General features: G+C 41.0%; 1 protein-coding gene across 2 annotated transcripts in view; it reads left to right on the top strand.

Annotated features, from left to right (window-relative positions):
* spock1 (SPARC (osteonectin), cwcv and kazal like domains proteoglycan 1) overlaps positions 1 to 17,688 on the top strand; it is a 605,301-nt gene that overhangs the window by 572,804 nt on the left and 14,809 nt on the right. For both annotated transcript variants that reach the window (XM_039774114.1, XM_039774113.1), the window contains 2 exons: positions 8,460 to 8,681; positions 16,745 to 16,807. In XM_039774114.1, coding sequence (XP_039630048.1) covers positions 8,460 to 8,681; positions 16,745 to 16,807 — 285 coding nt within the window. The remainder of the gene's footprint in view (positions 1 to 8,459; positions 8,682 to 16,744; positions 16,808 to 17,688) is intronic.

The raw sequence follows: 17,688 nt of genomic DNA, 5'->3' as shown, positions 1-17,688 counted from the left end.
TCATAAGGTGAGGCGTGTATTTGACTGGACGCTATGGGATGTGCTTTTATGGTGGTCTCTGAGATAAGAGGGGCTTCAGCTTGTAATATACAGAGTCTGCAAAGAGGTGGAGTCTTCACTTTACAAAATGGAATAAAAGTCACTTTATAAATACTGCTCAAAAAAATAAAAGGACCACTTTTTATGGCATCAAGTCAATGAAACTTCTGGGCTATTGTCCTGATCAGTTAAGTAGCAGAGGGGCTTGTTAATCAGTTTCAGCTGCTTTGGTGCACTAGAGAGGCAACAATGAGATGACCCCCCCAAAACAGGAGTGAATGGTTTAACAGGTGGAGGCCACTGACGTTTTTCCCCCCTCATCTGTTTTTTCACTAGTTTTGCATTTGGCTACGGTCAGTGTCACTAATGGTAGCCTGAGGTGATACCTGGACCTTACACAGGTGGCACAGGTAGTCCAACTTCTCCACATCAATACATGCCAGTGTCAGAAGGTTTGCTGTGTCTCCCAGCACAGTCTCAAGGGCATGGAGGAGATTCCAGGAGACAGACAGTTACTCTAGGAGAGCTGGACAGGGCCCCTCGTAGAAGGTCCTTAACCCATCAGCAGGACCGCTATCTGCTCCTTTGGGCTAGAAGGATCAGGATGAGCGCTGCCAGAGCCATACAAAATGACCTCCAGCAGGCCACTGGTTTGAATGTCTTTGACCAAACAATCAGAAACAGACTTCATGAGGGTGGCCTGAGGGCCCAACATCCTCTAGTGGGCCCAGTGCTCACTGCCTGGCACCGTGGAGCTTGATTGACATTTGCCATAGAATACCAGAATTGGCAGGTCCACCATTGGCACCCTGTGCTTTTCACAGATGAGAGCAGGTTCACCCTGAGCACATGTGACAGACGTGAAAGGGTCTGGAGAAGCCGTGGAGAACATTATGCTGTCTGTAACATCATACAGCATATCTGATTTGGTGGTGGGTTAGTGATGGTATATCTGGGGAGGCATATCCATGGAAGGATGCACAGACCTCTACAGGCTAGACAATGGCACCTTGACCGCCATTACGTATCGGGATGAAATCCTTGGACCCATTGTCACACCCTTTGCTAGTGCAGTGAGTCCTGGGTTCCTCCTTGTGCCCGACAATGCCCAGACTAATGTGGCGAGAGTATGCAGACAGTTCCTGGAGGATGAAGGAATTGATACCATTGATTGACCCCCACGCTCACTCACCTGACCTCAATCCAATAGAACACCTCTGAGTGGGACATTATGTTTCAGTCCATTTGACACCACCAAGTTGCATCTCAGACTTTCACGGAGCTCAGTGATCCCCTGGTCCAGACCTGGGAGGAGATCCCCTAGGACACCATCTGTTGTCTCATTAGGAACATGCCAACTTGGTATGAATCCAAGCACATGGGGGCCATATAAACTACTGAGAACAATTTGGAGTTGCTGCAATGAAATTTCTGCTAAACGGACTAGCCTGCCTGCCACTGCATCATCTTCTCACTTTGATTTACGGGGTGCCTTTGAATTCAGCCCTCTGTAGGTTGATAATTTTCATTTCCATCAAACGATGTGGCATCTTTTCGTTCCTAACACATTAAATTACACAGTCCATATCAATAGAGATAGCCAGCAGGATTTTTTTCCCTGTTGAGATCTGATGGATTTTCAGTGTTCCTTTAATTTCTTTGAGCAATTTATATTCTTTAGAATTTGACATACAGTTGATGAGATGATAATGCAGTTTCATCTGATGGGAGAATAAAATGCAATCTATTGTAGATTTATACCAAAATTCAGAGACACATCTTTAGAATTGTCTTTTGATGAAGATTTAAAAATAGAGATGGATGAGAAGAGCTTTATACGACATCCATGTTACTATATTACTAAGTTAATTAGCAGCAAAAACTGGTCACTAATGAAGACGATGGTTAGAAGTAACATCTGCTGCCACTGCGGCCCTCCAGGACTGGAGTTTCGACACCTGTGAACTCAAGGCCTCAAACTTCAACAATTTTCACTTCAACCAGTTTCTTAATTTGAAGCCAATTCTTCTTGTTAATTAAACCTGGTATTTAATTCCATGGCTTGTTGGTTTTCTCTATTCTGCCACAACAGACGTTTCCAAAATGGTTGACTTTATTTTTTTCTAAGAACACACCGTCAAGATGTTTTGTGAACCTGAGCAAATCAGCATTACTGAGACCTTTCTTTATTTTCAGATATTGTATGATGGACACAGGTTGCTGGTCATGTGTTTATTCACTTTGAATCTCATTATTTGTTTGGCTGCTGATTAAGGAAAAAAAAAGAAGTGGTCCAAGTCTTACATAGCAAGTCAATTAAAATGAACAGAAAAGAAGTTAAGTATCAGCAAAAACTGGTCACTAGTTAAGAAAGGGGTTAGAATGAAACCTGGAGCCAGGGTAGCACCCCAGGACCAGAGTTGGAGACCCTCAACTTTCGGTCTGGGTCTTAAATAGCAAGCCAATTAAAATTAAGGCAAAAGGAGTTAGTTAATAGCAAAAACTGATCGCTTGTTAAGAAAAGGATTTAGAATTAAAACTTGCAGCCAGAGTAGCACTCCAGGACTGGAGTAGGAGACCCCTGAATTAAGGTACAGTATCTGAGTCTTAAATAGCAAGTCAGTTACAGTAACAGTTAGACAAAAGGAGTTTAATAGTAGTGAAAATTGGTCAATAATTATGAAAACCTGCATTGACAGTGGGGCTCCTGGACCGGAGATGGAGACCCCTACTCTACAAGCTTCGAAAACCTCGATTTGGGTCCTTGTCTGGCCAGGACGCCCCTTTGCTGAGAGGACTTGGGAGCAAGCCTGGGCAGAACATTACCTCCCCCGGGACGCTAGATTGCAGCCCCCATGGGTTGCAGTGGTGCCTCAGACTCCCGCAGGGCTTCATGGGAGATGGAGTTGTCTACAGCACTGTTGGGATCCGGGGGCACCACCAGGAGGTGCTGCAGTTGTTCCTGAGCCTGTATGGGAAGTTCTGCTGGAAATAGGTCATCAAGCACCTGTAGCATTTCCGGGTGGCATATAAAAGGAGCCTGCAGAACGTTCTTGGGTAGATGGTTGATGAAGCTTGCCGAGGAGGAGTAGAGGAGAAAAGTAAAGAAAAGTAAAGTAAAGTATTGTGGGCTGTTAGTGCTTTGGACTGTGTTGTACTTGTGGGAACAGGGAAGACGTTGTCCACAAGTGAAGAAACAAAATTAAAAAACATTTGTTTTTATCAGTGTGTCTCTGTCTGTGTTGGGTTAGGTGGCTGGCACCTCCCGTAGACTTGTCTTCCTGGCAGATCCTCTCAAGCTCAGTTAAAGTGGATGGATGGGAATATTCTGTGAACTGCCATCTTCAGGTCGTTCCACAGATACCCTATGGGGTTTAATTCTCAGATTTGGTAGCGTCACTCAAGGACAGTCAGAAACTTTTCTCAATGCCACTTTAGCACTGCCTTGGCTACATGCCTCGAGCCATTGTTGTACTATAAAGTGATCCATTGTCCCATTCTGAGGTCGCATGCACTCTGCAGCAGGTTTTCTTCAAGGACCTCTCAGTTTTTGGTTTCATTCAATCTCCTCTCGTTATTGTCCCTGCTGCTGAGAAGCACCTAGATAGGATGATGCTGCCACCACCATGCCTCCCCATAGGGGTGGTATTAGGCAGGTGATGAGCACTGACGTGTAATTCTGCCCAAACAGTTCAATTTTTGCCTCCTCATATGAGAGAATCTTTTTCATCATGCTCTCAGAGTCCTTTAAATGCCTTTTGTAAAAATTTTACTCAAGAGTGGCCGATTGTTGGGGTGCTGCTGACATGTCCATCCTTCCAACAGGTTGTCTCATTTCAGTAGAGTATGTCTGAAACTCTTGTTAGAGTGACCATTGAGTTTTTGTTCACCTTCCTGACCAAGGTCGTTCTTGCCTGTTTACTCAGTTTTGCAAGATGGCCAACTCTAGAAGAGTTTTGGTAGTTCCAAAAGTCTTCCATTTCACAATTATTGAGACCATTGTGATCTCGGGAGCACTCAGAACTGTAGAAATGGCTTTACCCCCCTTTTCCCTGATCTGCGCCTCACTACAGTTTCATTGTAGAGGTCTACAGAGAGTTTCTTGGACGTTATGGGTTGGCTTATGTCCTGATGTAGTGATGAGAGTAAATTTCACACAAACATTTGGAAGTTTTTGTTTGACACAGAGAACCAGAGACACATATAATTTGTTGCCAAGTATTGTGGATGGAGAGTAGGACTTTAGGGCCCTTAAAAACTCAACTTTATGCTATTTTGGTGAAATCTGGTGGATTTGGCAAACTTTGTTGGGCTGAATGGCCTGATGTTGTTGAAGTTTTTCTAATGTTCTATATTTCCATTTCCTTAACCAGAGTGTCTAAATCTACTAACTTTTCATACTTGATAAGTCTCTTGTACTGAATGAGCCTGACTATTGTTAGCATGTTGACAGACCTGCCTCTTAATGGAAAGGGAGATCAAAAGACACGCAGAAGGAGGTATGGAGTTCCATAATTTTAGAATTATAAGGGAAGAAAAACCTTTGATGGTGGGTGTTTATTAATTCCACACACTAAATGTGAGCATGTAACGGCTGCCATGTGGGGGTCAGATGAGACAAAGGGGTGGCACACAGGGAAAAGGTGCTGGAGAGCCATTCACCTTTAAGTTTACATTTATTTGCTTAGCGGGTACTTTTATGCAAAGCGACTTACAAAAGAAGTCAACATAATTGAAGAAACATCATTCTCAGGAACTGCTTGGGAACAAGTGCTATAAGACAGAATGAATTGTCACAAGTGAGGAGGTCAGAACCAAATGTGAGCTTGTTATACTTCACTTGGTTACAAGAACCTATCAGAGGGAATTCGCTGAACTAGAGACTAGTCTTCAAACACTTCTTAAACACATTGATATTTGGACACTTTGATATATTGGCTCCAGCATTGTTGGCTATTATAAATGGTTCTATTAGTGAGGGGGTTGTGCCCTCATTTTTTAAACATGCATTGGTGCGACCCTGTCTTAAAAAAGGCAGAATTAGATCCTAGGTAATTTTCACACGATTTCCCAATTGCCATTTTCGGCTAAAATATTCAAAAGAATTACTTATAATCAATTGTTTATATTTACATATTACCACTAATTTATTTCAGATCTACCAGTCTGGCTTTAGGAGTTATCATGGTGTTGAGATGGCCCTCCTGAAAGTATTTAACTGACTCAGGTGGCACAGCAGAGCTTGTCCTCCTAGACCTTTCTGCAGCTTTCGACACTATTGATCATGAGATCTTATTGTTGTGGCTTGAGCATCTGGTTGGGCTTAAAGGGGATCCTCTTAACTGGTTCAGGTCATATCTTACTGATAAACACTTTTCAATAACTTTCAATTCCTCGTTTTCATCTACTGCTCCTGCTAAACGTGGTGTTCCTCGGGGATCCATTCTGGGTGCTATTTTATTTTCTATATAGCTCCATGCTACTTTTAGGAAGTTTAATGTTTATTTTCATCGTTAGGCTCAGGTCTATATTCTTGTGTGTAACTCTTCAATGAATCAGCTGTACAATTGTCTTGAAGAACTAAGATCCTGGACGGCTGACAATTTTCTCGATCTTAATCAAAATAAAATGGAAGGGCTGATAGCTGGTACTCCTGCCAAAGCTTAAATTGGTTCTGAACTCCTTGGCTATTTTGTGAACTTTTGCAAACCTCCTTTTCAGAATCTTGGGGTTATTTTTGATAGTAAACGCTCTTTTGAGAAACAGATAAATTCTGTGGTGAAGAGTTGTTTTTTCCAGCTTCGTCTTTTAGCCAAGGTTGAGCATTTTTTTTATCTCTTAGGAATCTTGGGAAAATTACTCATGCTTTTATCTTTTCTCAGCTTGATTACTGCAACTCATTGTATTCTTGAATTAGCAAATTCCTGCTATGCAAGCTGCTGTTGGTCCAGAATGGTGCTGCCTGTTTGATTCTGTATCTCCAATTTTAGCCTCATTACATTGGCTGACTGTTAGTTTCAGAATTGATTTTAAAATTTTGCTGCTGGTTTTTATATTAATATATGGGTGCTCTCCCACGTATTTATCTGATTTGTGTATTATACACCAGCCATCCAGAGAGCTTAGTTCTACCAGTCAGTTCTCTCTTGTTGTTGTAAGTACTAAGTGCAAAACTAAGGAGGACAGGGCTATTGCAGCTGCTGCACCTCGTCTGTGGATTTCTTTACCTAATTACATGGAGTCCCTCTCAGTTGAACTGTGTAAAATGAGACTGAAGACACATTTCTATTCTCTAGCCTTCCGTGACCTTAAGAGATACTGATGGTTCCTTCTTCATAGTCATTTGCTTGTTTCAATTTACTACTGGTTTGTATTGTGTTTTATTGTATTTTATTCTATTTATGTTTACTGTATATTTTATTATAAAGCACTGTAGCTACTGTATTACTGATGTTGTTTTAGATGTGCTCTATAAATAAATTGACATTGACAAGTCATACAGTAAGTTTGAATTTAGGAGGGCAGCCCATCCCACTCATGAGAAGACCATAAAGAATCTTGACCTATGGTGTTCCTATTGACAAACAGTAGAGCTATTCCTTGGATTTTTGTTTGTCATTGGCTGAGCTTTCAAAGTAGCAACCTCCTTTTAATATATGACATGCCTTCTGGAAACAGAAGTATTTCAGCAGTGACATAAAGTTTATTGGATTAACAGAAAATATGCACTGTGCATCATAACAAAATTAGACAGGTGCATATATTTGGGCACCCCAACAGAGATATTACATCAATACTTAGTTGAGCCTCCTTTTTGCAAATATAACAGCCTGTAGACGTCTCCTATAGCCTTTGATGAGTGTCTAGATTCTGGATGGAGGTATCTGTAACCATTGTTCCATACAAAATCTCTCCAGTTCAGTTACATTTGATGGCTGCCTAACATTGGCAGCCTGCTTCAAATCATCCTATAGATTTTCAATGATATTCAAGTCAGGCGACTGTGCCGGCCATTCCAGAACATTGTACTTCTCCCTCTGCATGAATGCCTTTGTAGATGTCGAACTGCATTTTGGGTCATTGTCTTGTTGGAATATCCAACCCCTGCGTAACTTCAACTTTGTGACTGATGCTTGAACATTATCCTGAAGAATTTGTTGATATTGGGTTGAATTCATTCAACCCTCGACTTTAACAAGGGCCCCAGTCCCTGAACTAGCCACACAGCCCAACGGCATGATGGAACCTCCACCAAATTTGACAGTAGGTAGCAGGTGTTTATCTTGGATTGCGGTGTTCTTCTTCCGCCATGCAAAGCTCTTTTTGTTATGACCAAATAACTAAATTTTTGACTCATCAGTCCAAAGCACTTTGTTCCAAAATGAATCTGGTTTGTTTAAATGAGCATTTGCATACAACAAGCGACTCTGTTTGTGGCGTGAGTGCAGAAAGGGCTTCTTTCTCATCACCCTGCCATACAGATGTTCTTGGTGCAAATTGTGCTGAATTGTAGAATGATGTACAGATACACCATCTGCAGCGAAATGTTCTTGCAGGTCTTTGGAGTTGATCTGTGGGTTGTCTGTAACCATTCTCACAATCCTGCGCATATGCCGCTTCTGTATTTTTCTTGGCCTGCCTGACCTGCTAGGTTTAACAGCAACTGTGCCTGTGACCTTCCATTTCCTGTTTCCATTCCTTACAGTTGAAACTGACAGTTTAAACCTCTGAGATGGCTTTTTGTAGCCTTCCCCTAAACCACGAGACTGAACAATCTTTGTTTTCAGATCTTTTGAGAGTTGCTTTGAGGATCCCATGCTGTCACTCTTTAGAGGAGAGTCAAAGGGAAGCACAACTTGCAATTGACCACCTTAAGTACTTTTACTCATGATTGGACACACCTGTCTATGAAGTTCAACGCTTAATGAGCTCATCCAACCAATTTGGTGTTGCCAGTAATCAGGACTGAGCAGTGACAGGCATTCAAATCAGCAAACTTACAAGGGGACCCACATTTTTCCACAGCCAGATTTTCACATTTGATTTAATTTCATACAACTAAATACTGCTTCATCTAAAAATCTTTGTTTGGAAAACACCCCAGTACTCAGATGTTCCTAGGAAATGAAAGACATACCACTGTAATCTGTTTTGTTGAAAGTAGAGTCAATTATTATGCAGTCTGAGAGGGGTTCCAAACTTTTTCATATGACTGTATATAATGATTGTTTTGCTATCTGACTCCTTCCGCAACCCTAATCTCTTCTATTTGACATTTTGTATTTCTCGAAGCTGGAGGTAACCACACTAGCCTTGGGCATTTCACTTTATCCTAAGATGGTTTTAGATTGACAGATGCCAAACGAAGGGCATTTTAGGCCTCCAGATTCACTACTAAGAATCTCTGCTCTCTTCCACAGGTTTTGATACCAGCATTCTTCCCATTTGTAAAGACTCCTTGGGCTGGATGTTTAACAAGCTAGATATGAACTACGATCTTCTGCTGGATCAGACAGAGCTAAGTGCCATTTACCTGGACAAATACGAGCACTGCATGAAGCCGCTGTTCAACTCCTGTGACTCCTTCAAGGACGGGAAGCTGTCCAACAACGAGTGGTGCTACTGCTTCCAGAAGCCAGATGGTAAAGGACCCATTGTCTTATTTTCACGGTGTGTGGGCATAAGAACTACTGGTGTCATCCCTTATTAGAGACAATTGTCAGAGTTTGGGACAGGACACCAAGTGATCAAAATCATAGAAGATTACTGGTGGCTACAGCAGCTTTTCATCTTAACGATTCCTAATTCTTTAAAAAAAAAAATCATTTGACATGTGTTCTCTTTTAATATGGAATATTTAAATAGCATACGCTTCTGTAAATTGACTGTGCGTCTGCTCAGCTGTTAATTATTCCTGTTACTTCTAATTCGATGCCAAGGCGGCACTCCCTGACAGAGATTTTTCTTGACATGTATCTACATCAGCTTTAAACGTAGATTGCTTTTGATTTCACTGCCTTTGTGTATCTGGGGTTGCATTAAACCGTAGGCACACTTTGGGGAGAGAGCTGTTTACGTAGCAGCAAGAGAAGTAAAATGCAGAGCAGACATTTTTTCTACTAAGCTTCTATCTAAAAATGCTGAAGAGCGAGTGACAGACTCAATAAGCGTACGTTTCGCCAGGATCAGCAGCCAACGAGCTCGAGGAAAGCTGCTTCTTAAACGCACTCGCCAGCAGCCTTGAGTCCCCTGAAATGCTGGCCCAACACTTCTCAAATGTACTGAAGAGGAAAAGTTGGCTACAACTTATTTTTATTGATTCTTAAGTTGGAGGGACCGTGCTGACCATTTTTCTGCTGATAAGTGAAGTCTGGAAAGTAGACGTTCAGTGGCGTATTTACTTTTCCTGTTTAGATTTGATTTCCCGATAGTGAGATAAACTCGTCCCCTAATTATGGGACTTCTAAAGACACCAAATCATGCTTCCATGACCCAGGGGGACATTTTTTATCACATCTTGAATTTTCCCGCAGTGAATACTGTATAATTTGGTTCAACTTCCATGACAGAGAGCCACCAGGGCTGCAGGTGCCCATTGTGGTCAGTGTTTAAAATCATTGACATAAGAGCGGAAGAGATTTGACAAATGAGAGGAGACCACTCGATGTGCTTAAATGAGATGACGGTCAACATATTAGCTACATTACAATGCAAGGTTTGCAGTGTTTTGTCAACTCATAATGCAAAGCAGATCAACCAAATGATTGCTTTCACTACGGCATGCAACTTTCATGTTAGTCTAAAATGCAATACAAAAGCATATTGCATCTTAATTTGTGCCCATAGATCGGGTGTCATCACTAAACACTAAGCAAACATATTGCATTTTGCTTAGTGTTTCACATTTTGAATTATGGCCACATGTTAGTTGAGCCAAAACTGAATGCGATTAAATGACCGATCGGTGTTAAAATGTGAGCCAATAGGCGTTCTAAATCACAAGCGTGTTCGCCAACCACTAAAGATGACGAACGGGAAATTGAAAAGGCCGTCTCATTGAACACTGAAGAAGATAAAAGTGACTATTTCATTCTCTTCCATGTCAACAGGGAAAGAATTTCCATCGGCAACAGTGACATCTTTAGAATGCATTCTCTGAGCTAATGTCCTGAAGAGCTGCGACATATGATTATGTAGGTCATCAACTACGACGTCCATACATTTCCATAAATATGGTTTGTAAATATCTGCAGGTGGGGATGACAGTACTATTAGAGAGATAATACTTTATTTGCCCCCAAGGGGAAATTACAATTTTACATAAGCTCCAAAAAACAAATAAATAAATAAATATGGTAAAAACAAACTATAAATCTCCCCAACTAACACACATAGAAACTTCTGACTTAGATATAAAAGAGCAGCTACTGTCAATACAGACTTGTAGGTGGCAATAAGTTGGGGTCAGACCTGCTCGGATTGTGCCACATGTTTAGACTTATATTTCCATCCATCCATCCATTATCCAACCCCTATATCCTAACTACAGGGTCACGGGGGTCTGCTGGAGCCAATCCCAGCCAACACAGGGCGCAAGGCAGGAAACAAACCCCAGGCAGGGCGCCAGCCCACCACAGATACTTGTATTTAAAGACATTAATATTTGGTTCTACAGTGGGCTGGTGCCCTGCCCGGGGATTTGTTCCTGCCTTGCACCCTATGCCGGCTTGGATTGGCTCCAGCAGACCCCCGTGACCCTGTAGTTAGGATATAGCGGGTGGAAAAACTGACTGACTGACTGATTGACTAACTAATATTCAGTAAGAGCAGTGTCCATGTACAGAACAAGTCAGATAGGCCTTGATTCCTTCTTCAAAGTCACCAGCATTAAGAATGATTCATCAAAGAGATACAGTATAGGAAATCATTTCTGTTACTGAGTCGGCCAGGATGATGTAACGTACTTTCCCGGGCAGCAGGGCTGTCTTAACAGAATTATAGGCCCCCAGGCAAAGCGGTGCACTGCGGCCCCTGTCTACGCAACCACTCACAGGAATAACAATGTAAATGCTCGATAAAATGAAACTTATTTTTATTGTATTGGTACTTCCAAACATTTTAAAACAGATTAAAAATAATTCATTAACACAAACGTTTGAACAATATAACATGAGCCTTGAAAAATATCAACACATAAATGATACTCAATTGGTAAACCATACAGACGGAGATGGCAGAGAATTAAAATACAATGAACTATTTATTATTAATCAAATGTTCAACACAAACATTTGCAAAATTTCTTTGTAGAGAATTGAGTTGAAGTGACATTAACATATACGCTTTTCCATTATGTAGTACGTGAGATTAACGTGACGTTGCAGAGGTGACCGTGATATTAAATCAGAGGCGAATACCGATTTCCACTTGAAACACAATAACAAATATTTATAGTTTAGTATAGTATAGGATTTATTTATTGACAGCAAGTCACAAAATACATAGATAAGCATGGGGGCCCCGGGCAACTGCCCAGTGTGCCCATGCATTAAAATGGCCCTTTAGAGCAGTGACACAGATGAGTTCTGTCCACAATCCAATGCCTGGATCACAAATTTACTTTTAATTGTACTGTTCTCCCATTTTCATCATTCCACATTCACAAAAATCTCCAATCCTCATCCTTCTGCTTTTCTCTACTCTGTCCGTTCAAACCCATCCGGCATTAAAATAACGTCTGAAATAAGAGGCAGAAGCCGACTCTCTGTAGTACCCAAATATCGCAGTACCTGAGCTCGCCATATGAGATTCAAACAACTTGTATGAAAACAATCAAACATTTCTCATTGTATGACTTCAGCCCAGTTTACTTTAGTCCTCAGTCTGAATCTCGGTCTCTTCTGTCTGCAGACGAGCTTGTTAGTTTTATCTTTGCTTCAAGATATTCATCCTTTTCGCCAGTTTCATTTATGGACGAGCAGCTCTTCCGACAGGGCTCTTCAGGCGGCAGAGCTACCAAGTAAATATGGGAATGTTTAATACATCTCACTTCACATTTTTAGAGTCTGTTATATTCTCTGATTTTATAGATGTAGACAGCCATCGGATATTTTACAAATATTGCTAAAATGTTTTGACGTATCGGTCAGGACTATCGGGAGAAGAATGAAAAAATGTGATACAAAAGAAAACATAACCCATAATTTAGAAAACTTAACATAGGAGTAAACTTTTTCATTGATTCAGTTAATCACTCCACATTGACAAAATGTATGCTTGCTGCAAGAACACAAAAATGTTTAGAAGTATGAATGCCTTTAATTCCAACAAAAATTGGATGCTCTGCTCGATGCTTGCACAACACAAGGTAGCATGGAATTTTTTTTTGTCTACTGAAGGTCTGTATATTCTAAGCAGTAACATATACTATAACTGATTTATTGCAGGTAGTTGTCGACTTACAACCTATGCGTCTTACAATCATTCGACTTAGGACTGATACTGGATCTCATCAGGAAACAACAGTTTTTGCCACGCCAGCTCCGTATGCCGTGACTCATTCATCTCAATCTCAGTTTATTACCTTGGAGAAGTTTCGACTACATTCAGTTACATTTGCCTTACAATTACAGGATCTCGACGTAAAAGTAAAGGTGTTCAAGCAGTAGGAGAGAGGAAAGAGATTCGACTGCATGTGACTTTCGGTTATCTCAATGTAACCGGTGCTTATGGCACACACTGTGGCTTTGAATCCAGTTAAACTCTGAAGTTCCTGCATTCTGACTCACAATGTGCTGCATTGTGCAAACCGCCATGAAGGGGTAATGAAATGACACTGAACTCCTTTATTTGTTAAAGTTAATTATTAACAGGCTGAAATGTTAAAACAGAAAACACTGTACTCAAACTCTGCTGGTACAATTCCTCCTCTCGCAGTTAACACAATGAACACTGGGAGAGGCTCACACTGATTACAACAACGACAACAAAAACAACATTTATTTATATAGCACATTTTCATACAAAAAGTAGCTCAAAGTGCTTTACATAATGAAGAAAAGAAAAATAAAAGACAAAATAAGAAATTAAAATAAGACAACATTAGTTAACATAGAAAAAGAGTAAGGTCCGATGGCCAGGGTGGACAGAAAAAACAGAAAAAAAAAACTCCAGACGGCTGGAGAAAAAACAAAATCTGCAGGGGTTCCAGGCCACGAGACCACCCAGTCCCCTCTGGGCATTCTACCTAACATAAATGAAATAGTCCTCGTTGTAGTTAGGGTTCTCATGGAGTCACTTGATGTTGATGGTCATACAGCCTTCTGGCTTTTAATCCATCCATCATTGTTGGAACATCACAGTACTTTGAGTAGATGGTGGTGGCTTGTGCCGGAAAAGGAGACAGAAGAGAGAGTAGGGGTTAGTACAGATTTTAGAACCACCATGAATAGTTATTATAATGAGTTGGATATACAGAGTATCAGGATTTTAATTACAGTGAAGTGATAACGTAATATAACACAGACAAAGAAAGGATTCGTGAAGCTGTTCAAGGTTCATCATCCATGTGAGCAACAGTAATAATGAAACAAACTAAGAACCATCCATCCATCCTCTTCCGCTTATCCGGGGTCGGGTCGCGGGGGCAGCAGCTTAAGCAGAGAGGCCCAGACTTCCCTCTCCCCGGCCACTTCTTCCAGCTCTTCCGGGAGAATCCCAAGGTGTTCCCAGGCCAGCCGGGAGACATAGTCCCTCCAGTGTGTCCTGGGTCTTCCCTCCCGGTTGGACGTGCCCAGAACACCTCACCAGGGAGGTGTCCAGGAGGCATCCTGATCAGATGCCCAAGCCACCTCTTCTGACTCCTCTCGATGCGGAGGAGTAACTAAGAACACTAAAAATAATATACAGAAAATGTGCTAAGAATGATGACTAAAAAGGACATAAAGCAAACAATATGACTTAAGGGACTTATTGTACAGTATTAGACATAGGGTCAGGTTTGAATGAATATACTGGTCCATCTTACAGTATGTTGAAATTGACTTGCGACCGGTCCGTCAGAACTGAACTTCACATAGTCGTAAGTCAGTGACTCCCTGTACAAAACTAAGACAGTGGGGCTCGGCCAATGACACTGAGCAGTAACGGGACATCCTAATATCAATGGTGTATTTTGCATTCCTTTAGTTAGTAGCTCCAGTTACAATTTATTTGACAATTCACTCCTCTTACTGTTCATGGCTGCATATTTATCTAAAAACAGCTTTTTTGAATGAAAATGATCTCCATCCATATTAATGTTTTTATATCATTTAAGAAAACACTAAAGTGACAGACAATATGTATGATGTAGCCATTTGTCTAAACTGGACATGTGCACATCGGTGGAAACAGGAAGAGGAAGTCTCCTCCATGCCATACTTTTGTTTGTAAATGAAGACGTGCAAATGGTGAATGCAGAAAAAAATAAAAAAAGAGTAGATTGATATTCTTGGAGTGGTGGGATTGTTATTGAGATCAACACATGAGTAAGAAGGCATGTAAAGTTTCTGGGAAAATGTAAGGAGCAGGAACCAATCAAGGAATAGTGACGTAATAAGCCCTGACCAATCAGAGTGCAATAAGAGTCTGCGTTTTCATAACTCTTCGTTTTCACCCTTCCATCTTGCAAATTTGAGCTGAAGCTTTCAGACAATACAATACAATACAATTTATTTTTGTTTAGCCCAAAATCACACAAGAAGTGCCATAATGGGCTTTAACAGGCACTGCCTCTTGATAGCCCCCCAGCCTTGACTCTCTAAGAAGACAAGAAAAATCTCCCAAAAAAACCCTTGTAGGGAAAAAATGGAAGAAACCTCGGGAAAGGCAGTTCAAAGAGAGACCCCTTTCCAGGTAGGTTGGGTGTGCAGTGGGTGTCACTAAAAAGGGGGTCAATACAATACAATACACAGAACAGAGCTGAAGTAATCCTTAATAGAGTATAAAAATAAAATATTACAACTACAGAGCAGAATTTAACAGTAGATGATATCCCATAATATTATTTGGATTTGTTCAGAGTCAGGGAGACCTCATTCATCAAGCTGCCACCCCCATTTGGCCATTCAATGCTGGGCCTGCCAATCTGATGATAGGACCCCTCTACCCGATGATTCCTGCGATCCTCCATCAGAGATGACTTTACCTTAGGCAGGCAAAACAGCTTGGCAGGTGAGCTGTGGCACCAAGTGCCACATTTGAGTACCGAGAAGAAAGAAGACATATACAGCTCTGGAGAGCTTTTTCAAAACTTTATATTTTCAAGGATTGAAATCATCAGGGTAGTCTGGATACTTGGAGACTTAATGCCCGTGATTTTAAATGAAAATGTAGTACTGGGGATATGGCCTCTGACTGTAGAGTCAGAAATACCTTGATGGTCAGCACTTTATACCCTTAAGGCCACAGCACCCTTCCTGATTCTCTCCATGATATTCAGTCACTGACTTCATTTACATTGTCTTACTGAGTCTGGGGCAGCTGGGTCTACTGGTCATGCAGTTTGACGTCCCCAGTGACTCAGTCAGACCACTCTATGGCTTGACCCTACAAAATCAAAGACAATCAGGTTTAGTTTTTTCTTTAAGTCCGAAGCCCGTCTGTATGCAAGATCTGACAATCAATAAGCGTTCACCTAGAAGTGCAATCCGCACAACAATAACAACAATTTATTTCTCGAATAGCCCAAAATCACACAAGGAATGCCTCAATGGGCTTTAACAGGCCTGTTTTTTTGAAAGCCCCTCTCAGTCTTGACTTGCTAAGAAGATAAGAAAAAATACACTTGTATGGAAAAAAATAAAGAATATGGGCTCTAGGAAATAAGGTGTATGGTAAAAACAGAAGACATGTCTCATGCTTTACATACCACAACAGAATGGAAAAAAGGAAAGAGAAAACTAAGAGCAGACTTGCTGCTAAACGTACTGTACCTGGAAAGCCTTTCTACAGCACCGTCACTGTCAGAGAGCAAGCTATTGGCTGTCAGAGTGCGGCAAGCTTCCGATACCTCGGGAATTTCAAACTTTGCAGGAAAGTCGTCAACTGTTATCTAATTTGACATCCCATGACGATTTATAGCAGTGTAATCAGACATCTTCAGGTGACATCTTCTCTGATTAGGAGTTGTATAATGTGCTGCTGGGTTAGGCGTCCCAGACTGAGTTTGTCGCTCTAGGCAGAAGATTTATAGAGGTTCTCGTAGTCATACATCACTCATGAAGTGCAGTCACTCATAAGAAAGAACATTTATTACTGGAGATGAGTCTTCATTTAGTATCTATCCATTTCCTTAATCTACTTTAACAAACCTAAGGCCATGGAGAGCTGGAGTCTGTCCTTACACAAACCCATCCTAACTCAGGATTTGATGATTGTAGGGCACACACATACATGGCAGCTGAGGTCAGAGTTGTATTTCTGTTTAACTGTGAAGCGAACATAAGAGACTGGAGGGAAACCTGCAGCGGCACTGGGGAACACTTGCTCTGCTACTCTGCATCCTTGTTCTTGTGATATCCATTACCTCTTATCTAAGCAGTGAAATGTGAGCCCGAAGTGTTCTGTGAGGACAGTTATATTTAGACTGGATTTCCCTGAATGGCTGCTCCACTAGGTGAAAATGATGTGAGAAGTAATGCTGTCTCTTTTGATATCTTTCTAGGTCTTCCATGTCAAAATGAAATGAATAGAATTCAAAACCAGAGCAGACGGAAGGCTCTAGTAGGTGAGTGCTGTCTTGACAACTAGCTCACGTCAAAGCCGAGGTGTAATTGATGGATGGGGACGCAGTGGCGAGTGAACACCTGGGCTTGGGGAGAACAGGTGCTGCTCTGCCATGAAACCCCATCACTCATTTCTCAGATAAAAAAGGACATTTGAATCCAGCTTTATCCTTCAAAGAGGTGACATCCTCTAATCACCGTGGGTCGGCATTTACATGTGACTGGCCTGAAGCATTTTAGCAAGGGCAATTTATTTTAGTAGGCTCCCTCCAGACTCTAGAAATACATATTTATACCATGTCAACTTAGTTTTAAGGATACAATTAATGTTCACCTATTAATAAGTCACGCGCAGTGCTGAATCTATTCATTTTATATAATCTCTTTAATTTTGAAACTGATAGACTGCTTTGTAATCCATCTGTTTCATATGGCGCTGTTATGTATGTATGTGCTGTATGTATCTATTGACTTTATAGTGTGCACTTCCTATCTATCTATCTATCTATCTATCTATCTATCTATCTATCTATCTATCTATCTATCTATCTATCTATCTATCTATCTATCTATCTATCTGTCTATCTATCTATCTTTTATATAACACCAACAACATTTATTTATAGCACATTTTCATACAAATGATGTAGCTCAAAGTGCTTTACATAATGACAAAAAAGAAAAAAGACAAAATAAATAAAATAGGGAACACTAATTAACATGGAATAAAAGTAAGGTCCAATGGCCAGGGAGGACAGAAAAAACAAAAAAAAAAACTCCAGATGGCTGGGAAAAAAAAATAAAATCTGCAGGGGTTCAGAGGCCACAAGACCACGCAGCCCCCTCTAGACATTCTACCTAACATAAATGACCACAATCAGTC

This window comes from Polypterus senegalus, chromosome 13, assembly GCF_016835505.1.
Source record: "Polypterus senegalus isolate Bchr_013 chromosome 13, ASM1683550v1, whole genome shotgun sequence".
Lineage (NCBI taxonomy): Eukaryota > Metazoa > Chordata > Cladistia > Polypteriformes > Polypteridae > Polypterus > Polypterus senegalus.
Note: the sequence above shows the minus strand (reverse complement) of the source record. Positions and strands in the feature narration are given on the sequence as shown.